Source organism: Neophocaena asiaeorientalis, unplaced genomic scaffold (genome assembly GCF_003031525.2).
Source record: "Neophocaena asiaeorientalis asiaeorientalis breed wild unplaced genomic scaffold, Neophocaena_asiaeorientalis_V1.1 scaffold82, whole genome shotgun sequence".
Taxonomy (NCBI): domain Eukaryota; kingdom Metazoa; phylum Chordata; class Mammalia; order Artiodactyla; family Phocoenidae; genus Neophocaena; species Neophocaena asiaeorientalis.
The window spans coordinates 6,759,247-6,783,807 of NW_020173068.1; the positions used below are offsets into that span (position 1 = coordinate 6,759,247).

General features: G+C 57.8%; 1 protein-coding gene across 3 annotated transcripts; it reads left to right on the plus strand.

Annotated features, from left to right (window-relative positions):
• Positions 1-1,225: 1,225 nt before the first annotated feature.
• Positions 1,226-24,534, plus strand: MYH7B (myosin heavy chain 7B). Of its 3 annotated transcripts, XM_024743121.1 has the most exons (41): positions 1,226-1,351; positions 2,603-2,709; positions 2,877-3,020; positions 3,522-3,678; positions 3,969-3,996; positions 5,081-5,177; positions 5,594-5,596; positions 7,439-7,459; positions 7,610-7,702; positions 7,837-7,900; positions 8,950-9,048; positions 9,710-9,813; positions 9,927-10,065; positions 10,367-10,485; positions 10,577-10,726; positions 10,909-11,079; positions 12,157-12,336; positions 12,429-12,561; positions 12,642-12,718; positions 13,144-13,231; positions 13,394-13,511; positions 15,293-15,416; positions 15,518-15,654; positions 16,438-16,693; positions 17,647-17,889; positions 18,549-18,725; positions 18,812-18,957; positions 19,280-19,370; positions 19,448-19,837; positions 20,510-20,636; positions 20,724-20,842; positions 20,933-21,129; positions 21,256-21,605; positions 21,729-21,853; positions 21,948-22,063; positions 22,510-22,906; positions 22,980-23,105; positions 23,190-23,360; positions 23,452-23,556; positions 23,639-23,734; positions 24,192-24,523. In XM_024743121.1, the coding sequence occupies exons 1-41, from the start codon at positions 1,261-1,263 to the stop codon at positions 24,402-24,404; spliced, it is 5,889 nt and encodes a 1,962-aa protein (XP_024598889.1). In that variant the 5' UTR covers positions 1,226-1,260; the 3' UTR covers positions 24,405-24,523. The 3 variants fall into 3 exon arrangements, with proteins under 3 accessions (XP_024598889.1, XP_024598888.1, XP_024598887.1); XM_024743120.1 differs by lacking the exons at positions 1,226-1,351; positions 2,603-2,709; positions 2,877-3,020; positions 5,081-5,177; positions 5,594-5,596 and adding an exon at positions 3,303-3,359 and having other exon boundaries at positions 24,192-24,299; positions 24,405-24,534; XM_024743119.1 differs by lacking the exons at positions 1,226-1,351; positions 2,603-2,709; positions 2,877-3,020; positions 5,081-5,177; positions 5,594-5,596 and adding an exon at positions 3,303-3,359.
• Positions 24,535-24,561: the final 27 nt, after the last annotated feature.

Below are 24,561 nucleotides of genomic sequence, written 5' to 3' on the forward strand. Positions count from 1 at the left end.
GACAGGAAAGGAGAGCCTGGAAGTGCCCTGACACATTCTGAAGGCAGACTGAGTGTCAGCACCCCGAACCCCTGATGTGAGTAGGGTGCAGGAGGGGGCTAAGAGTGGGAACTTGGCTTCCTGTGAATCTTAAATGTCATTATGAAGGGGGCTCCTGATTGGTCTAAATTTCCTCAATTTGCTTCCTCTTCAGCTAAATTATTCCTTTATGCCTATGGTCCTAGGTCTGGTTTTCTTCTTGTGTAATTTCCCCAGGGGACCTCAGAGAACTAGGGATAGAGGTGAGGGGAAGTGGGGAAGAGACAGCATCCAGGTGCTTGGAGAGGGATGCCTTAGTGTCTCTGCTTCTCTTTTTGAGTCGGTCTCTGCCACTGTTTATCTGTGAGGTTTGGCTAGCGCTTTCCTTTCCCTGGGCCTCAGTTTCTCTGGATGTGTAAAGAGGGTTGGACCAAATAGTCCCAGAGTACATTTTGTGGTCGCCCTCCCTGAGTCTCCTTGCTCTCCACTTCTGGGGGTGTGGACCTTTTTCTGGGTGTATCAGGCTCCCTGTGACTCAGTTTCTCTCTCCCAGCACCTCAGTCTTCCCAAATCTCTCCCTGCCTTGTCCCTGCCCCTGTCGGTCTGAATCTCAACCTCTGAGTGGAGTGAGTGTCTCTATCTGCCTTTGTGATCCCCTGACAATGGGAGGTAAAAATAGCCCAGGGGCCGTGCTGGTAGAGATAAAAGGGAATTTGCCTTTTGTGTCCTGTGGCCAGGCAGGGGGGGCTGTGACACGTGGAGATTGCTGACATAGCTCTCCTCCGCTGACCTTGACGGTGGCAATAAAAGGGGTAGCCCAGCTCCCAGCCCTCACCGTGGTGCTGAGGTGGGTGATCAGGGCTGGAGTTGGAGCCCAAGGGAGGGCAGACAGGCTGATGGGTGAGGGTGCCTATGGGCTGGCACAAGTCTCTCCATTTCTGTGGGAGAGGATACTCTGGTGTTAGAGAGAGAGAGAGAGAGAGAGAGAAAGAGAGAGAGAGTGAGAGAGAGTGTGTGTGTGTGTGTGTGTGTGTGTGTGTGTGTGTGTGTGTGTTGCCTCACCAGGGAGGCTGAAGTGGGGAGCCCCACGGAATCACCTACTATTAGGTCTTGTGGGTTTTTCGATCATGCCCCAGTTTGGGGCCCCTGGTCCCTCAGTTCCCCTGTCATCCTCCAGTGCCTGCTGCCTTGGACTGCCTTGAACCTCTAAGATCTCATCCTCCACCTCTCAGTGCCACTACCATGATGGATGTGAGTGAACTTGGGGAGTCTGCCCGCTACCTCCGCCAGGGCTACCAGGAGCAGATGAAGGTGCACACTGTCCTGTGGGATGGTAAGTGAGGGCAGAGTGGGGCACAGCTACAGAGAAGCCCTTATGGACTCAGACCAGGAGTGGGGAGGGGGGCACTCAGCTCAGGTCTGAAGGAGCACTCTGGCCTGAAAGCTTTAGCCCTGAGGATAAAATCCCAGGAAGCCTGTGTACATCACTGTATGTCTGTGAGCAAGCCTCGGTTTGCTCCTCTGTAAAATGGGACAGTATCACCCACCTCCTGGAGCTGCCGTCTGTGGCTGGAGCCTGAAGCTTCTGAGATGAGAGTGATTGGTATGTGTGCAGGCTGCCTCCACATGTCCATAAAACCTGTGCTGGAGTTATTTTTAGTGCTTTCCATAGAGCCAAAGCCTCTGTTTATCAGGGACAGGAATAAAGGCTACTATTTATGACCCAGTTTGCTCATAGGACAATAATAACAATAGGCAATGTGTATCAAGTGCTTATTGTGTGCCAGGCCCAGAGCAGATGACTTTCCATGCATCATCTCAACAACCTGGGGAGATGGAGACCAGGGCCAGGGCCAGCTTCGTGGGTGTGCAACCTCTGCAGCCGCAGAGGGGCCTCATGCTCGATTTAACACTCTGTTATCACCATCTTGAAACTGTAAATAATTTCTTAACAAGAGGATCTGCATTTTAACACTGGGGCCTGCAAGTCATGGAGCTGGTCCTGACTAAGGCACTTGACTAGTAAGTGGCAGGACACCTGAGTCTGTGCCTTTAACTGCCATGAAATATGGGCTCCCTGTAGCTCTGGGGCCAGCTGACCAGGCAGGAAGGAGCATAAGACAGACTTACAAGACCTGGGTTTGAGTCTTCAGTGAAATGGGGGAGGCAGAACCCACTGAGAATTAAGTGCCTGATATTGAGGGCTGCTCCATATGGGAACTAAGGACATGCCCATAATGTTTTACCTTTCAGGGACAGGCCCATAGAGAATGAGGGATTTTCCTGAGGTCACAGGGCAAATACAAGAGAAGCAGGAATCTGAACCCAAGTGTGTAATCCAGGGCTGTGAGGGACTGTAACCTCAGTCAGGGAATCCTTTGAGATCTCTAGGGACCCTCCCAGCTCTGCCCTTCCGGGAGTCTGTGTCTGGAAGGATCTTTTCTGGGTACTCCTGCATCCTGACAGAGGGGCTCCTAGGAGGGGCACAGCTGTGTAGACACGATCTGGGAACCCCAGCTGGGTCCCCAACCCCTGGATGTGTGTCAGCCTTTCTCAAAACCCCCATGCTCTCCCCAAAACTCAGGGAAGAAGCGGGTCTGGGTACCTGATGAACAGGATGCTTACGTGGAGGCTGAGGTCAAATCCGAGGCTACCGGGGGCAGAGTCAACGTGGAGACCAAAGACCAGAAGGTTTGGCTCCCCCTTTTCCTGGAATTAGCTCCTCTGCCTTCCCGGGTGTAGCTCCTGGCCAGTGTGCTCTGGATGATGAAAGGGTGTCTGGGAGCGTACAGGAGTGAGAGGCTGAGGTCAGTTTGTTCCTGCCCACCTGTCACCCCACTATACGACCTTCCTGGCAGGTGCTGACGGTTCGTGAAGCTGAACTGCAGCCCGTGAACCCGCCCCGCTTCGACTTGCTGGAGGACATGGCCATGATGACGCACCTCAACGAGGCAGCCGTACTGCACAACCTGCGCCAGCGTTATACTCGCTGGATGATCTATGTGAGCCATGGGCCGGGGAGGGGCCACGGGTGGGATGGGGCTGTGTGTGGTGGGGGCGGGGCCATAGTAGCAGGGGCGGGGCTAGGGCAAGAGGCACAGCTTGGTGGGGACAGAACGGGGGGAAGGGGCGGGGCTGTGTGCAGTGAGAGGCGGGGCTGTGTGCAGTGGGGAGCAGGGCTAGAGGCAGGGTAGGGTGATGTCATGGGCCTGTGTAGGCGGGGCCACTGGCTGGGGCGGGGCTAGAGGTAGGGCTGGAGGTTTGGCTACGACAGTGTAGGGGCGGAGCTGCAGCAGCACAGAGGCTGGGCAATGGGGCTGTGAAGGGGCCACGGGCTGTGGGTAGGAGTAAGGGCTAGGGCGGGGCTAGGGGCCACAAAGGGTGTGGCATCGCACCTTAAGCAGCTCCTTGGGGGATTTTGCAAGGGTCACAGTTTTGCGAGGGCTAGAGCCTGGGGATGGGAACTTGGCCTCCAACAACCTATCTATACACTCTCTCCTCAGACATACTCGGGCCTCTTCTGTGTCACCATCAACCCCTACAAATGGCTCCCGATCTATACAGCCTCCGTGGTAGCCGCTTACAAGGGAAAGCGCCGCTCGGAGGCCCCGCCCCACATATATGCGGTGGCAGATAACGCCTACAATGACATGCTGCGCAGTAAGGGCCGCCTTGACTCCTCTCCCCCACCCGAGGCCCCTCCCCCGGCTCCAGGACCCCCTTCCCTCCACTTGCACTGCCCTCCTTTTGATGCTGTTGGACACTCTAGCATATCCTTCTGTCTCTCTGAGTGGGAGTTGGCCTGAAGTCTGAAGGTCCCACCTGGTCCTTGCCGTTTCTGGCCCTGGGTGGTGGAGGGGCTGCCCCAGCGCCAAGGATACTCAAGGTGTTCCACCTGTGGCTGGTCCCTCACTTTGGCTAACTTGTCTATCTCCTCCCCTTTCTTCCAGACCGAGAGAACCAGTCCATGCTGATCACGTGAGTGTGGGGCTCTGGGGATGGGGTGGGAAATGCTGGCCATCTGGCAGGAAGAGAGTGGAACTAAAATCATTTCCCAAGGTTGAATACAAAGTGCTTAGGGCAGGGGTTTTACCGCCTGGAGTCAGTGTCCCAGGTGAAACTAAATTAGAGCATTTTCTCTGCCCCCTATTCTGGGCAGATGTGTTATGGGTGGTGGGCAGGAAGGGGGTACCAGACTGATCACCAGCCCTGATACCCTCTGTCCCTAGGGCCTGGAATCTTCTCCCACCTTGATCTTTTGGGAGTTCTGATTCTTGCTCAAGGGGAGTGGGGAGACCCCTTTCCTCCTTCTTACTGTCTCCGTATTTCTGAATCTTATTTCTAATCCTTTGTTTGCTTTCACTGGTAAGTGGTAGAATTCTTACATACCAAGTTTATATCCAGCCAAGCCAATATGGACCTCGTTCGTGTGTGTGTGTGTGTGTGTGTGTGTGTGTGTATGTGTGTGTGTGTGTGTGTGTGTGTGTCTGCAGCCTGCTGGTGAAGATCAAGACCTTTGAAACCAGAAAGACCTGTATTCAAGTTCTCACGGGTCCACTTCCTGCTGGTGTGCTTGGGCCTCTGAGTCTCATCAGAAAAGACAGAACAATCCTACTTACCTACCACACAGAGCTATAGGAGTCAGTGAGTTAATGTCTGTACCTGGCACACAGCAGAAACAGCTACATAACTTCTCTGAGCCGCATTTCCTTATCTATCAAAAGCGGATGATAATGGTGCCTGCCTTACAGGTTTCTGAGGCTTAAATGAGCCAATATAGGTAAAGCACTTGGCCCAGTGTCTGGCAGTAAGTTAGTGTTCAGTAAACAGTGGCATCATAATGTGTTTTCTCATCTCACTGGGATGGTCTATGTTCGCTTGTTTTGTAAACAATTCTGAGGGCTAATTTATCTCAGGAGTTTTGAGTTGAGGTGTGCGTCCTGAGTTGGTAGCTGGGTGTGGGGAGGGCAGAGGGGCCCTGCTTGAGGGGTAGGGTGTTGGGGGATGGGAGGAATTAGAGTAGCCAGATGGACATTGGTGACTCATGTTTGTGTCGTCCAAGGGGAGAGTCGGGGGCCGGTAAGACGGTTAACACCAAGCGGGTCATTCAGTACTTTGCCATCGTCGCTGCCCTGGGAGACGGGCTGGGCAAGAAGGCCGTAAGACTCCCCCACGCGGGCGCTGCTCCCTGCTGCTTCTGTTTTTCTTTTCTTTCTTCTCCTTTTTTTTTCTTCTTTTTTTCTTTTTAAAAAGTTGATTCCCCAGAGCCTCCAGCCCTGCCTGAGCCTCCCACCCTGGTGGCAGACTCTGGCCTGAGCAAGGCTCAACCAGCGAGGCTGTGGCCATTCTCTGTCACATTGTATGACGTGGTCCCAGGCTTGCCTCACTGTTCCCATCTGGAACACAGCGGGTGGGACCATATTGCTATTCCTAAGCATTTTATGTACTTTTTCCCTTTCATCATGACCTTCATATTTTGAAAAAGTTTACCAGGTAGGCTGCTTTTACCAAGAAGTAATTGTTTTCTTAGTTTTCATGCACCAAAGATACAGTTACCTGCTGTTAATCAAACAAGCAGGTTCAGCCAGAGACAAGGGCACTTGGCATTCCCAACAGCCAAGGTTAAGGGGCAGTTTTGCACCCCATGATTTCTTTGTGGTTTTTGAAATTTTCTGAAACAATGGGGGAGCCAGTTTTTTGTTTTGTTTTTGTTTTTGAGGTACAACTTTCATTCCTAGCCCCAGGGCCATCTGTTCAGAGCTCTGTGTGTGCTCCCCTACCCCAAAATGGGTTGCCTTTTCTTTCCAGAAACCCAAGGCCTCCTCCTGCACAGCCCCTACTCCTGGTCCTGTTGAGCCTTGCGTTTGTTCTGGGACATTTTTCTTTCTTCTTTCCATTTAAAGTTTTTTTCTTTTTGCCTCTTCCTACTTTCCCAGTTGATTTTCTTGTGTTTTCTTTTTATTTCAGTTTTGTTTTTTTGGTGTGGTGGTGGTTGTTTTTATTGTTTTGTTTTTGCTGTTGACTTTTTGGTACTCTCTCCTCCCTCCCCCCCACCCCATTTTCCCAACTCCCAAAGTGTCTCTGAGGATGCTACAGAAAGTCGGGTATTGGTCCAAGAACAGGAATGGAGGGCAGGGAGCTGGCAGGGATGCAGCTGGGAGGGGTGGGGGTAGGGGGCACCTGGGCAGAAAGGAGCCCTGCATTGTGGAGTTGGGGTTGGGGGGAGCTGTCAGGCAGGGGAGGTAGAGAGAAAGGCTGCCCCGCAGGGGCCATGGGTGCTGGCGCTTAAGAGCCTTATCAACCTCCCTCCCCTCGGCCCCCAAATTGACCACATCTCCAAAGAGAGCCCTGTTCAAAAGCCCTGGATATGAATGTGTGGGGTGGAGCTCGGGGGAGGGGCTCCTGCCAGTTCTCTCCTGCCTCTGTCTCCCCAGCAATACCTCAGGGGGATTTTTAAGTCTTGGGCTCCCTGGAGGTGAGTGAATAACCACAGTCCCCTGGCATGGGACAGGTGGCATGGCACCTGTCACTCCAAAATCTATTCCTTCCTTTTTCTCCCTTTTTTCCCAGGCTGCTGGGATCCAGGGTAGGGAAGAGAAAGAAAGGGAAAAGGAGGGAAGACAAGGATGAGGCTAGGAGAGCAATGGGGGGAGGATCCCCTCCATTCAGTAAGTCCCTCTAGATGAGACATATGGGTGGCTTCGGGCATCGTGGAAAGCAGGATGCCTGGGCTCAGTGTCTGCTCTGCCCCTGACTTACTGTGCCATCTGGAGCAGATCACTTTCTTGCTCTGAGTCTTAGTTTCCTCATTTGCAACTTAGGGCTAATAATGTGCACCCGACAGGGCTACTTTGAATAATAGTCGGTGAACAACTGAGTAGTGGGAAGAAGGGAAGTCATAGAGGGAGGGGAGGGTGAAAACGCACCTCACCACAGTACAGAGGAGTAGTGGGAAGAAGGGAAGTCATAGAGGGAGGGGAGGGCTCAGAAGGTTTGGGCAGGAAGAGGTCTCTTCCAGCCTCAGAGCATCAGGGAAGCCTTCCTAGAGGAAGGGGCATTTGAGCTGGGCTCTAAAGGGGAGTAGACTGTAGTCAGGAACCTCTAGGGCTTGGGGCAGGGTCGCTTCCTAGGGCATGGGAAATGAAGGGATATGGAGGAGGCCAGAGACAGGGCTTGGGGGGGCTGTGAATAGGAGACCCCCAGACGCAGCCCCTGCCTCAAGCCCCTGACTAGGGCCATGTTTGCTCTACTTTCTAGCATTTCTCCTTCTAACAGTCCCTGGAGGGTCGGGCATGAGGGGTCGGGGTGGGGGGTACACATTTGGGTGACTAACATTCACTGTCCCGCTAGCCACCCACTGCCCGGTCCTGCCTGGTGACACCTCACAGCCTCTAACTTGTCTTCCTTCTCCTCCCGGCAGTTTCTGGCCACGAAGACCAGGGTAGGTATGGGGCTGGTGTGAGTGGGGCAGGCAACAATTATGAGGTCCTGGGGACCCCCCCTCCCCTCCCCTTCCCAACCAGAGGTTGTCTGGGCTGGGCCGAGACCCCGGGACCACGGGCTGACAGAGCCCTTGGCCCGCCACCACCAGGGCACCCTCGAGGATCAAATCATTGAGGCTAACCCTGCCATGGAGGCTTTTGGCAATGCCAAGACCCTGCGGAACGACAACTCTTCCCGCTTCGTGAGTGCTGCAGTGGGAGAGCTGGGTGTGGGTGGAGCCCGGTCTGTCGCGGGGAGACACAAGGTGGTGGGAGCCTTGGACGAATAGGGCAGCGCTGGCTGGGCACCCAACTGAGGCTGCTTTTCTGCCCACAGGGCAAGTTCATCCGCATTCATTTTGGTCCCTCTGGGAAGCTGGCATCCGCGGATATTGACAGCTGTGAGTCTAGGAGAGGGTGGGGGAGGGTGAGGATGGGGAAACAGGCCCAGGCCTGAGTCTTTCCGCTCAGACAGAGTGTCTGTCATCAAGTCCTTGGGGCTCCCACCTGTCCCAGGCGCTTCTCTTCATCCCCTGGCTACAGCCCAGCTCAGGCCACCTCACCTCTCACCTGGAACATTCCCCCAGCCCCCATGTAGTCTTCCATTCTCCATTCTTCTGCTGGATCTCCTTTCAGCCAGAGTGATCTTTTCTTAGAGACTAATCTGACCACATCGCATTCCTGCTTAAAAACCTTTTCCAGATCCCATCACCTTAAGATGGAGACCCAAATCTTTACTTGGCCAGTCAGGCTCCTTGTGACTGGGCCCTTCCCCTCACCCACCATCCCAGTCTTTTCTCTGGTGCTCGATAGGGCAGGCCTGTGCCCCTCCTGCCGTGGCCTCATCTCTACACCTCGAGTCCCCATTCCTCCTGGAAGCCTCCCTCAATGCCTCTCTGGGGTCATTGCCCATCCCACCTGACCCAGACCTGCTGCATAGACACCAGGTACCCAGGCTGCATGCATAGAGGGGCCCCCACGCTGACTGCTCCCCATCTTGGGGTGCATGGCCAGATGCTGATGGATAAGCATGGGCAGGTGGTGATAGGCGGGAACGTCATAATTCATGCCCCGACCGACCCATGCACAAACACACAGAGGCTCTGCTCGGTGGACACACTGACACACCAGCAGTGCTCTGGAGGAAAGGAGTGTGGTCTGTGGATGGTGGAATGAAAGCACAGATGAAAGAATAGGCAAATCAAGACCCATACACAGACAGCTACGTTAATACACCCACACACAGAGACACACAGACGTACAAACATATGCATTCCCACACCGTGACATGTGTGCTGATGGAGAGACACCCTTCAGCACATGCTGGCATGTGTGCAGACACGGCACCTCGACACACACCCCGGCCCCTTGCTGACACCTCCTCCCTGCCCCTCAGCCATAGTGGGGTGACCCACTCGGGAAACTAGGCCAGCACCTCCCTTTTCCCCAGATCTCCTGGAGAAGTCAAGGGTGATCTTCCAGCTGCCTGGTGAGCGAGGCTACCACGTCTACTACCAGATCCTCTCGGGGAAGAAGCCAGAGCTGCAGGGTGAGGGCCAGAAGCAGATGGGGTGGGAAACAGAACCCACAGGTCTGGGTGGCAGTTGGGCTGCCCAGCCCTGTCCCGGCCCCCATCAGATCAGGCCCTGGGCTACCTGTTCCCCCACTGTTCTGGGGTCTGTGACATCCCTTCTTTCCTGGAGACCCAGAGCACCTTCTATCCACCCACCCCCTTCCTGGGACTTCCAGTTCTTGCTGAGCCCTCTCCTCCTCATGCTAGGAAATGGGCCCCTTAGCACCATTGCCCTGGCAAGGTTGTCTCTCCTGCTGTCCTGACACTAGAGAGGCCCCACCTAGCACCAGTGGGGAGCAATGGCCCTGTCTAGGCCCAGCTCCCCTCTCTTGGCAGGGCAGAATCTGGTCCTCGCTGGGCCGCAGCACCCAGCACAGGGTCTGGGCCATAGGGGTGGCTTGTGGAATGGTCAAAAGATGAGTGAGACATAGGGACCGAGGCTCATTTCTCAGAACTGTAAAGAAAGAGAAGCCATGGGTGTGGGAGTCGAGGAGACAAACTCAAGCTACAAAGTCTCGGGAGGGCCCTACACTCTCCTGCCAGGCTGGCTCCCAGGATCCACCACGCTGGGATGGGGAGACGGAGGAGAGCTGGGTGAACACAGCCGACCTGCCCTTCTCCGCCCCCTGTACCCCAGACATGCTGCTTCTGTCTATGAACCCCTATGACTACCACTTCTGCAGCCAGGGCGTCATCACTGTGGACCACATGAATGACGGGGAGGAGCTCATGGCCACTGACGTATGTCTGTGGTGGGAAGGGAGGAAACCTGGGGGAGCAGGTCCAGTGCCCTTCACTCGGCTGAACCCTGGAGGAGCCCAGACTTCTCTGAGCCTTCCACACCCCACCCCCAGCATGCCATAGACATCCTGGGCTTCAGCGTGGATGAGAAGTGTGCCTGCTACAAGGTCGTGGGGGCCCTCCTGCACTTCGGCAACATGAAATTCAAGCAGAAGCAGTGGGACGAGCAGGCCGAGGCCGACGGCACCGAGAGTGAGGGGCCCTGACCCTGGCCTGACCTGGTCATCCTCTTGACCCTGATCCCAGCATCCAGTCCGTGACCATTAACCCTAAGCCTTATTCACAGCCTTTGACCTCAGTCTTAACCTGGCCCTGATTGTAAACCCTGACTTCTCAATTCCAGACCCTCACCCTCCTGAGCTGTACAGTTTGCTGACCCTGAACTTAACCTCTTCCAACCTCCCTCTCATAACCCTAAGTTGAGGCCGGTAGAGCTCCCACGTACCCGTGTTCTTGGCCTCCTCCCCCTCATCTCACCCATGTGCCCTGCCAGGTGCTGACAAGGCTGCCTACCTGATGGGGGTCAGCAGTGGAGACCTCCTCAAAGGCCTTCTGCACCCCCGAGTGCGTGTGGGGAACGAGTATGTGACCAAGGGTCAGAGCGTGGAGCAGGTGAGCGGCTGGCAGGCGGGGCCCACCTGCGGACGGCTGGGGCAGGGTCCCCTCCTTGCCAGGTCCCAGAGCAGCCTCCCCGCGCCTCCAGGTGGTGTTTGCCGTGGGGGCTCTGGCCAAGGCCACCTATGACCGGCTGTTCCGGTGGCTGGTGTCACGGATCAACCAGACACTGGACACCAAGTTGCCCCGTCAGTTCTTCATCGGCGTCCTGGACATCGCCGGTTTTGAGATCTTTGAGGTGAGGGCAGGCCCACACCCCCAGGCTCTGTTCTCTCTGGGGTGGAGGACCATGGGGGTGGGGACAGGAGCCCTGGGTGTCTGCCTGGAGGCGGGGTGAGCTCCCGCACACCCCTGTTCTCTGTGGGTCTCCTTGTCCCCATCTACAAGGAGGTCTGCTGAGCCGGGCGCCTCCCACTATAGTTTAACAGCTTTGAACAGCTGTGTATCAACTTCACCAACGAGAAGCTGCAGCAGTTCTTCAACCAGCACATGTTTGTGCTCGAGCAGGAGGAGTACAAGCGGGAGGGCATCGACTGGGTCTTCATTGACTTCGGCCTGGACCTGCAGCCCTGCATTGACCTCATCGAGAAGGTGAGGCCTGGGGCCAGGTCACTGCAAGGGAGGGAAGGCATGGGAGCAGTGGGTGAGCAGAAATGAATGTGCACTTGTGTGTGAGCGAGCGTGTGCAAGCCTGCATGTGTGTGTGCATGTATGAGCGTGGCTGTGCATGTGTGTGTGTAACGTGTGTATGAATGGAAATGTGTGCATGTGTGTGACTAGGTGTATTGGAGATTGAGTGTGATTGTGTGTTGGTGAGCAGTGTGTGTGTGTGAGCGTGCAACCCAGCACTGTTGCAGCCACAGTTTCTTTGGACCCTCAAAACTGTCCGGAACTACAGGGCGTTTGTTTATTTGTCTATAAAACATTATATGCATTTCCCTATTGTACAAAGACTAGAAAGAAAAAAAAATCAAAGAAAAATTGAAAAATCAGAAATAAAGGAGAAAAGATGTGTCCCCCAATCCTACCACAACCTGTTTCCTCCCACTCCTTTATCCTGGGCATCTCTTTTCTCTTATGAACACAGACGCATTTCTCGTCCTACCTTTTCTCTGGGAGTGTATTTTGAGCATGGTGCTTTGTTGAAGAAGGCACAGTAGTTCACGCAGCAGATGATTTTCATCCATTTCTGTAATCTCCTACTAGTGGACATTTAGGTGGTTGACAGCTTTTGCTGTTATAACAGCAATGAAAGTATTCATTTCCCCATTTTGCAGGTTAGGAAATTGAGGCTTAGAGAGGTCTAAGGGCCCCATAGCTACTAAGTGAGGAAGCCAGAATTTGAACTCAACTGCCTGTTTTGACTGTACCACGTGTGAGAGTGTGAGACCACGGATGCCGGCTTGAGTTTGCGCACTTCTTATAAGTAAAGAGAACAACTCAGAGCTGCAAGTTGGGCAGAAAGGGCTTGGAAGCCAAACCACAAACTTTCTTTCTTAGAAGACAGGGCTCCTGGGTGCAGGTCAGTTCTTCGTCCCTCAGGGCAGATGGCTGAGGTTGGAGGGTCTGGGAAAGCTCCCAGAGGGAGGGGCTCCAGGAAATGGGGATCCAGCCCAGCCTGGATGGGCTGGCTTGATGGAGGCCCTTCAAGCTGTGCCCTGTCCCCAGCCACTGGGCATCCTGTCCATTCTGGAGGAGGAGTGTATGTTCCCCAAGGCCTCAGATGCCAGCTTCCAGGCCAAGCTCTATGATAACCACGCGGGGAAGTCGCCCAATTTCCAGCAGCCACGGCCTGACAAGAAGCGCAAATACCAGGCCCACTTTGAGGTGGTCCACTACGCGGGCGTGGTAGGTGCCTGTTGAAACCCCAGCTCTTGACCTCTCTCCTCCCTCCTCCGGGTTCCTCCACCTCGGTTCAGCCCCCGTCTGGTCTCTGGCAGGTGCCTTACAGCATCGTGGGCTGGCTGGAAAAAAACAAGGATCCACTGAATGAGACGGTGATCCCCATCTTCCAAAAGTCGCAGAACAAGCTCTTGGCTACTCTCTACGAGAACTATGCTGGCTCCTGCTCTAGTGAGTACAGAGGGATGAGATTCTGTAGGGGACTCACAGGGGGATGTCCCTTGGAGTGACTGGTCCCATGTCTCTCCTAGCCGAGCCCCCCAAGTCTGGGGTGAAAGAGAAGCGTAGGAAGGCAGCATCATTCCAGACGGTGTCCCAGCTACACAAGGTGAAGCCCAGTCTAGGCCTCGTGCAGGCCCTCACCCTGCCACCTCCACCCCGTCCCGGCTCCCTGCTCTGTCCCCTGCACCCTGGGCGGGCGGCCGTTAAGACTTGCAGTGATGTTTAATTCCTCTCCACGTGAACATCACAGCAAGTCTGTGCTGCTTCCCGTCCCCATGCTGCCTGGGCAGGGTTTGCGGGGGATGGGGCCGGAGCCACGGGGATTGGGTGGGGGAGTGAGGACTTTGGTGATGGTAACGGGGACCCAGTCAAACAGAAGAGGGCAAAGGGTCACAAGGAGCAGAGTGAAAGGGCAGCACTGCAGAGACACGCTTAGGCACCTACTGCGCAGTCCTTATGGGGCTCATCCACTGCGGTTTCCAATTCTGCTTCTCTGCCCTCTTGTGCTTTCTCCCCTCTCCTCACCCCCAGGAGAACCTCAACAAGCTGATGACCAACCTGCGGGCCACACAGCCCCACTTTGTCCGTTGCATTGTCCCCAATGAGAACAAGACCCCAGGTAGTCACCCCAGGGTGGGTTGGTGGCATGGGGGCACATTGGAGGGAGGGGACAGGGCAGACTGGAAGCTGGGTCTTGCCCCCTCCGCAGGGCCTGCTCAGCCTCAAAGTGAGCCCTGTGCCTGAACTCCTTGTCTTTTCCTTTAACCCCCACCATGTCCAGGGATCATGGATGCCTTCTTGGTGCTACACCAGCTGCGTTGCAATGGGGTTCTGGAGGGGATCCGGATCTGCCGACAAGGATTCCCCAATAGGCTGCTTTACGCTGACTTCCGGCAACGGTGGGTGTCTCCCTGCCCCAGCCCTGGCTCCTCCCCAGCTCCAGCCTGAGGGGATGGAAGGGCACCAAGGAGGATGCAGGGGGACTGGGGAGGGGGCCAGAAGGTATCCCAGTGGGAGATGCTGATGGCTGAGACCTGGGGGTGGGCGGTGGGCTGGGGGAGAAGTGAACAGGCTCAGGGTAAATACTGGAGGTGCAGCCAACAGGCCTTGCTACTGATGAATTGGATGTGGAATAAGAAAGAAAAAGAAAAGACAAGGGTGACTTCTGGTTGTTTGGCCTGAGCAACTGGGGAGTTGGTGGTAGATTTACTGAGAAACCAAGATAGGATTTTAAAAATTTTGTGGGGAAGTAGGAGGAGAGTGGATTGAGCTCTACTTTGAACATGTCAACTTTGAAATGTCTCCAGCAGGGAATTCCCTGGCAGTCCAGTGGTTCGGACTCCGCGCTCTCACTGCTGAGCGCCTGGGCGTTCGATCCTTAGTTGGGGAACTAAAATCCCACAAGCCACACAGCATGGCTGGAAAAAAAGAAATGTCTCCAGCAGATAGGAAAGCTGAGGGGGAGATGGGATTTGTTAGTCTGGAGCTCAAGGGGCGGGGGGCAGGCAGAGCTGGAGGTAGATTTGGGAGTTGAATGAGGGTTCACATGGACTAGACTTTATGTAATGGCTGGCACCAAGTCCGTGCTGTTAGCCCCTCTGCCTTCCCTTTACAGGTTTGATTTTTGTCAGGCTGCAATCGTGCACAGTTCCCTCCCCCTTCAGAAGTAACCGGGGCCATCCACGCTGACCGTTATACTTGTGTGTCCATACAAATATTGTACACATGGGTGCACACGCACACGTTCTCTTTGTTTTTCCCTGTAACTATACGTCTTGGAGATTGTTCCTTATTAATAGACATAAGTCTGCATCATCATCCTTTTTTTTTTTAAATTAAGACTTTCTTTTTTTAGAGCAGTTTTAGGTTCATAGCAAAATTGAGGGGAAGGCACAGAGATTTACCATAAGCCCCTGCCCCCACACGTGCACAGCCTCCCCCGTCATCAGCATCTCCCACCAGAGTGGGACATTCGTTACAGCTGATCAGCGCGCACTGACACATCCTAATCACCCAGAGTCCATAGTTTCCATTACAGTTGGTGTAATGGAACGTGGTGTTGTACATTCTAGGGCTTTGGATAAATGTAATGACACATGCAGCAGCATCCATTTTGTTATGGAAGTAAAATATCCCTTAATCCAGTGAACCGTGCTTTGTTCATCAGTCCCTTAGTAAGGGGCCTTTTTGTGTTTCTAGGGTTTTGCCTTCACAGTGTGGTCACGACAGCCTGACCCACACAGCCCTGTACACATGTGCAAGTGTGTCCCCTTTAGAAGTGGGTGTGCCAGAACCCTTGCTCTTGTTGATTAGAATTCTCTCCCAAATGTTTCTTCAGTTTGTGATATGCTGTAACACATCACCTTCTTTACTTTTTTTGGCCTTCTGAAAAAAATGATAAATTATTAAAAATCATAAACTAAAAAATTATAAAAGTGCTGTATGCCTTCTGTAAATGCTGCAGGCTCTTAAAGAACTTAACTACCGAATGCATTTAAATGCTACCCAAGCTTTTAAAGCCGGGTATGCCCAGTCCTCCAGTGTCACAAGGCCGTCCCCCGCCAGCCTGTTCAGGGGGTGCCCCTCTGGAGCCTCTGCTCCGGCCTCTGAGGGGCCAGCCTCTTCAGTCGTCGGCTCCCTGCCCAGCACCCTCCTCTCCAGCCCTTCCCCGCTCCCCCAGGTACCACATCCTGAACCCCAGTGCCATCCCAGACGACACCTTCATGGACAGCAGGAAGGCCACAGAGAAGCTGCTGGCCTCGCTGAACATCGACCACACCCAGTACCAGTTTGGCCATACCAAGGTCAGGGCACAAGGGAATTAGGGCGCTGGACTGGATGTGGGCAGTCACACTGCAGGGGTCACGCAGGCGACTGAGGGTTACACCTACCACCCACACCCCAGGTGTTCTTCAAGGCTGGGCTTCTAGGCGTCTTGGAGGAGCTTCGTGACCAGTGTCTGGCCAAGGTCCTGACACTGCTGCAGGCACGGAGCCGGGGCCGCCTCATGCGCCTCGAGTACCAGCGCCTGCTTGGAGGCAGGTGGGTGTCGGAAGGGGGTGGGGGTGATGCGGGAGTACAGCCACTGGCCCCCAGCTCACAGAACCCTCTGAACCCAGACTCTCTGAACCCTGTCATACCGTCCTGTGGGTCAGATTTCACCGTGTGGCTGCCTGCGTGCCTCCCAAGGGGCAAGGCTGTGGTTTGTGCCATACAGCCCCCAGCTACCACTTCCTCACCTCAGAAGTTGGGTTAAGAGAACCTGCCTGTACTCCAGGCCATCCCAGAGTGTGGCCCAGAGTAGTAATAAGGGCATCTAGTGTTTCCCAAGACTCTTAAGTGCCAAGCCCTGGGCAAGATACTTTATTTGAAGTTATCTCGGTTAAAGTACAGGACAGTCCTGAGAGGTAGGTGCCATGATCGTGTCTGTTCACTAGGGGGGGTGTCTGAGCAGAGGGAGCCTGTCTGCTGGCTTGTGGCGGGAGGTGGGAGGCTGGGATGTGAGCCCAGGCAGTCTGACCTTATATAAGAGCCCAGTGGCTTAACCGCCCCTGGTGTCTTCAGGACACTTGCAGGGGCCATTCAGGGCTCTTGAGCTCCCACCCCGGGGGCAGACCTGTGTGACCTTGGGCCTCACCCTCAAGTTCGCCTGTAAAGCAGAGGATTAGGACCTACTTGAGAGGCTGCTGGGAAGGTTAACGAGGTCCCACGCTGAAGTGCTCAGTGCAATGTCCGGCCCAGGGTAGGTGCTCAGGGAGCATCGGGGCTGTCATTATGAAGGGGTGGCACTGAACCTGCTGGCCACCTGTGGCTGCCCCTCCCCAGGGATGCGCTGTTCACCATCCAGTGGAACATCCGCGCCTTCAACGCCGTCAAGAACTGGTCATGGATGAAGCTCTTTTTCAAGATGAAGCCACTACTACGCTCGGCGCAGGCCGAGGCGGAGCTGGCGGCCCTGCGGGCAGAGCTGCGGGGGCTGCAAGGGGCACTGGCCACCGCCAAGGCCAAGTGCCAGGAGCTGGAGGAGATGCACGTCAGCGTCACCCAGGAGAAGAATGACCTGGCCCTGCAGCTGCAGGCAGTGAGTAGGGGAGGAGCAGGGTTTCTTTCTGCGACTTGGTGCCCCCTGGCCCCCAGCCCCCGCAGAGAACCCCAGGCCGCTCCGAGGAAATACCATAACCAGATCCCCGGCCGGGGCGGACCTGGCGTGCTCTGGGTGCTCAGGCCTCGCCCGGGTCTTTCTTCCTATTCCGGAGGCTCGTGGGCTTGTGCCCGTGTGCAGCCTCCCACATTCCCAACCTCCCCACCCAGTCTATGCATGTGTCCTAATGCTGCCACGCCTTGCGTCCCCGTGGCTTCCTGCAAAGCTACAGGGCAGCCCCATCTCCCCAGCTCTCCCCTCCCCTCCATCCCCGAGACAGTCGCATGCTGCCTTCTCTGGTTGAGGGCCACGGGAACCCAGGCAGCAGGCAACAGTAACAACCGGAGGGTAGAGATCAAGGGTCCGGATCCTCACCAAGTCCACAGAGCCATTCCTTCCTTCAGCAAATACTTGGAGTGTCAGGCCCCATGGAAGCTCTGGATCTACATCGGTGGGAGAACAGACAGGCCTGTGCTCACAAACTCACCTGCTAGAGCAGGAGACGTTATGCAGCCAGGTAGTGAGGAAACAGTGATGGCAGAGAAACTGAGCCCTCTGTGGCCGTGCAGGGCTCTCCCCCTCACTCAGCCCCGTGTGGGCAGAGCTGGCAGTCGGCTTCTCTGCTAGAGCCCTGGTTTGGGCCTTGCTCTGGGTTGCCCCCAGCCTGTCTAATGTTCCCCTCTTGCTGCCCCGTCCATCCCTCTACCTGAGCCCTTATCCCACCACACTTGAACGCCTTCAGGGCCAAGAGCAGGTCTTCGGTATTCCTTGGTCCCGGAGCCCAACTGAGCGTGTGTCCAGCCTCTGCACGGACAAATGAACTTGCTCTCCGGGGCCTGGCCTGGTGTCCCTGAGCTGCCTTGACCTGCCCCATTCCCCGTGTCCCCCTCCAGGAGCAGGAAAACCTGGTGGATGCCGAGGAGCGCTGCCACTTGCTCATCAAGTCCAAGGTGCAGCTGGAGGCGAAGGTGAAGGAGCTGAGCGAGCGGCTGGAGGACGAGGAGGAGGTGAATGCTGACCTGGCTGCCCGCCGGCGCAAGCTGGAAGATGAGTGCACAGAGCTCAAGAAGGACACTGATGACCTGGAGCTCATGCTGGCCAAGGCCGAGAAGGAGAAGCAAGCCACGGAGAGTAAGGTGTGAGCCGGGCCGGCTGTGGCCCTGGGCAGGTGTCTTCCTCTCTGTGGGCCTCAGTTTCCTCATCTGTCAAATGCTGCTGTTAATAGCGGCACTTCCCTCATTAGGGCGGGTGAGGCTTCAGCGCGTAACTAGCCTGTGCTGGCGCTCGCCACAGGGCCTCGCCCGCAGTAGGTACTCAGCAAATGCTAGTGATTGTCATCCACCAGCCCCATGTCCCCCGGGTGCCTTCCCTCACTGAACCCTCCCAAGAGCCCAGGTGGTTCAAAGACTCGGGGTATTGACTCCCTCATACAGGAGGGGAAAGTGGGGCTCAGCAGGGTAAGCCGCTTACTCGGGTTCTCACAGGTGCTCCCCGAGGAAGGCAGGACTAGGAAACAGCTGCTTAAACACCTGTGCATCCCCAAAATAGCTGGTGTCTGTTGATCTCTCACTCTGGGCCGGACACTGTGCACAGGGCTTTGTGAGCATTTGCTCATTAATCCCTCGAGGAGGACGCTATAATCACCCCTTAAGGGTGAAGAAGTTGAGGCTCAGAATGAAGTGACTCGCCCGAGGTTCCCTGGCTCGAAGGGGACGGTTGCTGTGACATGGTGTGGCGGCCGCTCAGACCAGAGTGCGGGGGAGGCATCCCCGTGGTGACCCTGGCCCTGACTCAGGTGAAGAACCTGACGGAGGAGATGGTGGCGCTGGACGAGTCAGTGACCCGGCTGACGAAGGAGAAGAAGGCCTTGCAGGAGGCCCACCAGCAGGCCCTGGGCGACCTGCAGGCTGAGGAGGACCGTGTGAGCGTGCTGGCCAAGGCCAAGGCCCGCCTGGAGCAGCAGGTGGAAGACGTAAGTCGGGGCCACGGCAGAGGCTGTGTGGTGGGGCCAGGACAGCCGGGACGGTGTGGAGCCCACCCACCCCATCCTGCCCACAGCTGGAGTGCTCCCTGGAGCAAGAGAAGAAGCTGCGCATGGACATGGAGCGGGCCAAACGCAAGCTCGAGGGTGACCTGAAACTGACGCAGGAGTCGGTGACGGATGCTGCCCAGGACAAGCAGCAGCTGGAGGAGAAGCTCCAGAAGTAGGCGTGGGGGGGGGGCGGGGCTCAGCCCCAACCTCCTGGCCACAGGGGGCTTCCTGAACCTGCACCCCGCTTCTCACCCCCCTGGACTCTAGTCGGTTCTGCATCACAGCAGAGGTTGAACCCTAGGGTGTAGGGGGTCACCAAGGGCCAGGATCTAGGGCCGGGGCTTGAGAGGGAACACAGGGATGAGGTCACTTAGGGCTGCTCCGGGTGAGGTGCCTCAGTCAGCGAGTGTGCTGGGGGCGGGTACGGAGGGGACCCAGGAAGGTGGATGGGAGTTAGGCCCTGGGCCGGCTCATGCCCACCCTGTGACCTCCAGAAAGGACTCCGAGCTGAGTCAGCTGAACCTTCGAGTGGAGGACGAGCAGCTCCTTGGGGCCCAGCTGCAGAAGAAGATCAAGGAGCTGCAGGTGTGCGGGGGACGGGGGTGGGCGGAAACCCGGGTCGGAGGCCCTCAGAGGTGACACTGCCACCTGCGCATCCCCAGTCTCGGGCGGAGGCACTGGAAGAGGAGCTGGAGGCCGAGCGGTTGGCCCGGGCCCGCGTGGAGAAGCAGCGGGCAGAAGCAGCCCGGGAGCTGGAGGAGCTGAGCGAGCGGCTGGGGGAGGTGGGCGGCGCGTCCGCGGGGCGGCGCGAGGGCTGCCGGAAGCACGAGGCCGAGCTGGGGCGGCTGAGGCGGGAACTGGAGGAGGCGGCCCTGCGGCACGAGGCCACGGTGGCCGCGCTGCGGCGCAAGCAGGCGGAGAGCGCGGCCGAGCTGGGCGATCAGGCGGACAGTCTGCGACGGGCGCGACAGAAGCTGGAAAAGGAGAAGAGCGAGCTCCGCATGGAGGTGGACGATCTGGGCGCCAGCGTGGAGACCCTGGCCCGCGGCAAGGTGTCTGCCTCCTTCCTGATCCCGGCCTCTGACCCGACTCTAGCAGCCTATCCTGACCGAACCCCTTCTGACTCCAGCAGCTGACCCCTGACCACCCGCTGCCAATCTGACTCCATACTAGTCCTGGCCCTACACCCGATCGGGACCCCTGACCCATTCACCTGACACCCAGCCTGAACCCCACACCAGTGCTGACCTCAAACCCTACCTCCTAAACTCTGTGCCCTGACTCCAGGGGATTTTTGACCCAGTATCCAATTCCAACTTCTCAGTCCTTGACCTCTGAATTCTGACCTCATACCTGTCCTGACTCTGTTCCTGTCCTTAATCCCAGCACCCAACCCTGACCCCTGACCTTTGTACCACCTAAGCTTGACGGCTGACCTCTGACCAGTGTCCCCGGCCGACTTCAGACTCTCATATCCTAACCTCACCTTGACCCACCGGCCTTGGGACTAGTACAGCCCTCTCTCACTTCTGACACTCATCTCTTAAGCCATAGTCCAGCAATAGAATCTCTGACCCCGAACGTGGGGTTCTGTTCTCCCTCTGATTCCTGGGCACGTGTCTAGCCTGCTAGGTCCCGACTCCGGGTCCCCATCTCTGACTGGCAGCCCTAGATCCTGCCCTGTGAATCACAAGCCTTTTCTGATCCCTGACCCCGGATCCCAGGCCAGTGCAGAGAAGCTATGCCGGGCCTATGAGGATCAGCTGAGCGAGGCCAAGATCAAGGTGCAGGAGCTGCAGCGGCAACTGGCAGATGCCAGCACCCAGCAGGGGCGGCTACAAGCCGAGAGTGGTGAGGCCGGGGGCTTGGCTGGGCCACAGCGGGGCTCAGTGCTGCCCCTCACCCACCTGACCTGCCGGCTCTCCCCTTGGCCTGCAGGGAAGCTGAGCCGACTGCTAGAGGAGAAGGAGTCTCTGATTAGCCAGCTGAGTCGTGGGAAGGCCTTGGCCACCCAGAGCCTGGAGGAACTGCGGCGGCAGCTGGAGGAGGAGAGCAAGGTGGGCCAGCCATTAGCTGCCACAGAGCAGGCGGCGTGGGCACAGGGCCACTGGCCCGGCCCGATGCTGAGGTCACTGGGCTCTCTGCAGGCCAAGAGCACGCTGGCCCATGCCGTGCAGGCTTCGCGGCATGACTGTGACCTCCTGCGGGAGCAGCACGAGGAGGAGGCCGAAGCCCAGGCCGAGCTGCAGCGGCTGCTGTCCAAGGCCAACGCCGAGGTGGCCCAGTGGAGGAGCAAGTACGAGGCAGATGCCATCCAGAGGACCGAGGAACTGGAGGAGGCCAAGTGAGTGCCTTGCGGGCCAGGCCGTCACCACACACAGGGACGGCGCCTGCACCTCGAGCTGTCAGGGGTGAGGGGAGATGCAGGGCTCAGCTACACATCCAGATCCTGTCTGCTCCCGTGGCCTAGAAAGAAGCTGGCACTGCGGCTGCAGGAGGCAGAGGCGGGGGTAGAGGCCGCTCATGCCAAGTGCTCGTCGCTGGAGAAGGCCAAGCTGCGGCTGCAGACGGAGTCGGAGGACGTGACCCTGGAGCTGGAGCGGGCGACCTCAGCGGCCACGGCGCTGGACAAGAAGCAGCGGCACTTGGAGCGGGCGCTGGAGGAGCGGCGGCGGCAGGAGGAGGAGATGCAGCGGGAGCTGGAGGCGGCCCAGAGGGAGACCCGCAGCCTGGGCACGGAGCTCTTCCGGCTGAGGCACAGCCACGAGGAGGCTCTCGAGGCCCTGGAGATGCTCAGGCGGGAGAACAAGAACCTGCAGGGTACGACCCACCCCAGGGTCAGAGCCGCTCTGGGGTCACTGGGAGTCCCTCAGGGTCACACAGGGTGATGCGGTTGGAGCATGAGCCGTGGGGTGGCCCCTCAGTGCCCTGTCCACTCTGCAGAGGAGATCAGTGACCTCACAGACCAGGTCAGCCTCAGCGGGAAGAGCATCCAGGAGCTGGAGAAAGCCAAGAAGGCACTGGAAGGGGAGAAGAGCGAGCTCCAGGCTGCGCTGGAGGAGGCCGAGGTCAGGGGCGAGGTGGACAGTGACCCGCTGCTCCCTGGCCTCCCCTCTCAACACACACGGCCCCACCACCATACTATCTGCTCTGTATCCCCAGGGGGCCCTGGAGCTGGAGGAGACCAAGACTCTGCGGACCCAGCTGGAGCTTTCCCAGGTCAAGGCTGAGGTGGACCGGAAACTGGTGGAGAAAGACGAGGAGTGTGCTGACCTGAGGTGCGGGGCCGGGCTGTCCCTCCTCCCCGGGCCGACAGCCTCTCCCATCCCAACCACCTGAGAGCAGAAGGGCAGGTGATGTTGGCTGAGCCCCACTGTGCGGGGGACTGGCACAGACACCTAATGCCCCCATACCCACGACCCTCTCAGGTGGGGACTATCGTCCACAGTTTGGAGGTGAACCTCAGCGAGGCCACAGGACTTGCCCAAGGTTACACAGTGCGGGTAGAGCCAGAGTTCAGTCCCTGTCTGTCTGCTCTGGGGCCTCACTCTTGCCTGTGAAATTGCTCTGATGGGCAACAGGCAGGCAGACACAAGGGGCTTGAAACCGGGGAGAGATCAGTCACTTATTCCCCAACTGGCTTCACGTCTCCAGTGTTCCCTGCGTGTCTGTAAGCAAGTCCCTCGCAGGCCACGACCCCTCCTTTCATCCCTCCTAACTACAGGCGCAACCACCAGCGGGCAGTGGAGTCCCTGCAGGCCTCCTTGGATGCAGAGACTCGGGCCCGCAACGAGGCGCTACGGCTCAAGAAGAAGATGGAGGGCGATCTCAACGACCTGGAGCTGCAGCTGGGCCACGCCACCCGCCAGGCCACGGAGGCACAGGCCGCCACGCGGCTGCTGCAGGCCCAACTCAAGGAGGAGCAGGCGGGGCGGGATGAGGAGCAGCGGCTGGCGGCCGAGCTCCACGAGCAGGCACAGGCCCTGGAGCGGCGGGCCGCCCTGTTGGCCGCGGAGCTGGAAGAGCTGCGGGCCGCCCTGGAGCAGGCCGAGCGCAGCCGGCGGCTGGCGGAACAGGAGCTGCTGGAGGCCACCGAGCGCCTCAGCCTCCTGCATTCGCAGGTGAGGACGGGGGTCACAGGGATGCACGGGGCGGGGGCCTGAAGGCCGACTCTAAAGCCCTGCCCCGCCTCAGAACACAGGTCTCCTGAGCCAGAAGAAGAAGTTAGAGGTGGATTTGGCCCAGCTGAGCGGGGAGGCGGAGGAGGCTGCCCAGGAAAGGCGGGAAGCCGAGGAAAAGGCCAAGAAGGCCATCACCGACGTGAGGCTGGGCCGGGACCGTGGGGGCCCCGAGCAGAGCCCGAAGGGACTTTGACCCCCGACCACGCCACCTCCTCCCGCACAGGCAGCCATGATGGCAGAGGAGCTGCAAAAGGAGCAGGACACGAGCGCACACCTGGAACAGATGAAGAAGACTCTGGAGCAGACGGTGCGGGAGCTGCAGGCCCGGCTTGAGGAGGCAGAACAAGCCACCCTCCGTGGCGGGAAGAAGCAGGTGCAGAAGCTGGAGGCCAAGGTGTGTGCGGCCCTCCCAGTCCCTTGCCCTGCAGGGTGGGCCACCCGAGGGCAGGCTGAGGGCACCAGGCCCACTGGCTGGCTGCTCGCAGGTGCGGGAGCTGGAGGCCGAGCTCGACGCAGAACAGAAGCAGCACGCCGAGGCCCTCAAGGGGGTGCGGAAACACGAGCGCCGGGTCAAGGAGCTCGCGTACCAGGTGGGTGACCAGCTCCACCTAGGGGGGCAGCCCTGGAGCTGGCCTGGTTTGGGAAAGACCCGAATCCCCTTTGCCTGCCCAGGCCGAGGAGGACAGGAAGAACCTGGCTCGCATGCAGGACCTGGTGGACAAGCTGCAGGGCAAGGTCAAGAGCTACAAACGTCAGTGTGAAGAGGCGGTGAGTGCACGGGGGTCTGAGGATGCCTGTGGTCACCTAACTTCTACAGCTGGCCCCAGGCGCTCTGCAGCCAGGTGGGATGCCAGCAGCCGGTCAGGCCTGCTCCATCGCTGGGCCGTGGATTCCCCCGTGTTGCCTTAGTGTGTAGGTTGGGACAGTGACCCCACTGCCCAGCGAGAAGACACGTTTCTAACGGCTCCGGCAAGACGTGAGACCTAGCTCTGTCTCTGAAGGGACCGCATGCGCCTTCCCCTTCCAGCCAGGTCTGGCACACGGGCACCTCTGGAAGGAGTGGCTCCCCCCCACCCCGCTTCCTGCTGTGGGTACTGGCAAGGGGGAAGGAGGGCCGCGGGCAGTGGTGGTGGAGCAGAGGTGAGGATCCGGAGAAGCCAGCCCCTTCTGGGGGTGCTGACCCTTTCAGTGACCAAAGGGTGAGTGGGCCTGCCTGTGCCCCCAGGAGCAGCAGGCCAACACTAACTTGGCCAAGTATCGCAAGGCCCAGCACGAGCTGGACGACGCCGAGGAGCGGGCGGACATGGCGGAAACCCAGGCCAACAAGCTGCGGGTGCGGACCCGGGACGCCCTGGGCCCCAAGGTGAGGAGTGGTGTGGGGCACCCACCCTGCCCTCCGCGTGGGGGGCAGCTCACCCAGGCACCCCTCTCCCCCTAGCACAAGGAGTGACACCTGAGCCCTGGGCTCTGAAGAGGGACACCTGCTGTTTGCCCCACCCTGATCCTCTCCTCTCTTCATCCCTGCTGGAGCCTCGCCACCCCAGGCTCTGCTACACCCTGAATAAACGCCACGTCTGCAGCTCCTACCGGGTTCC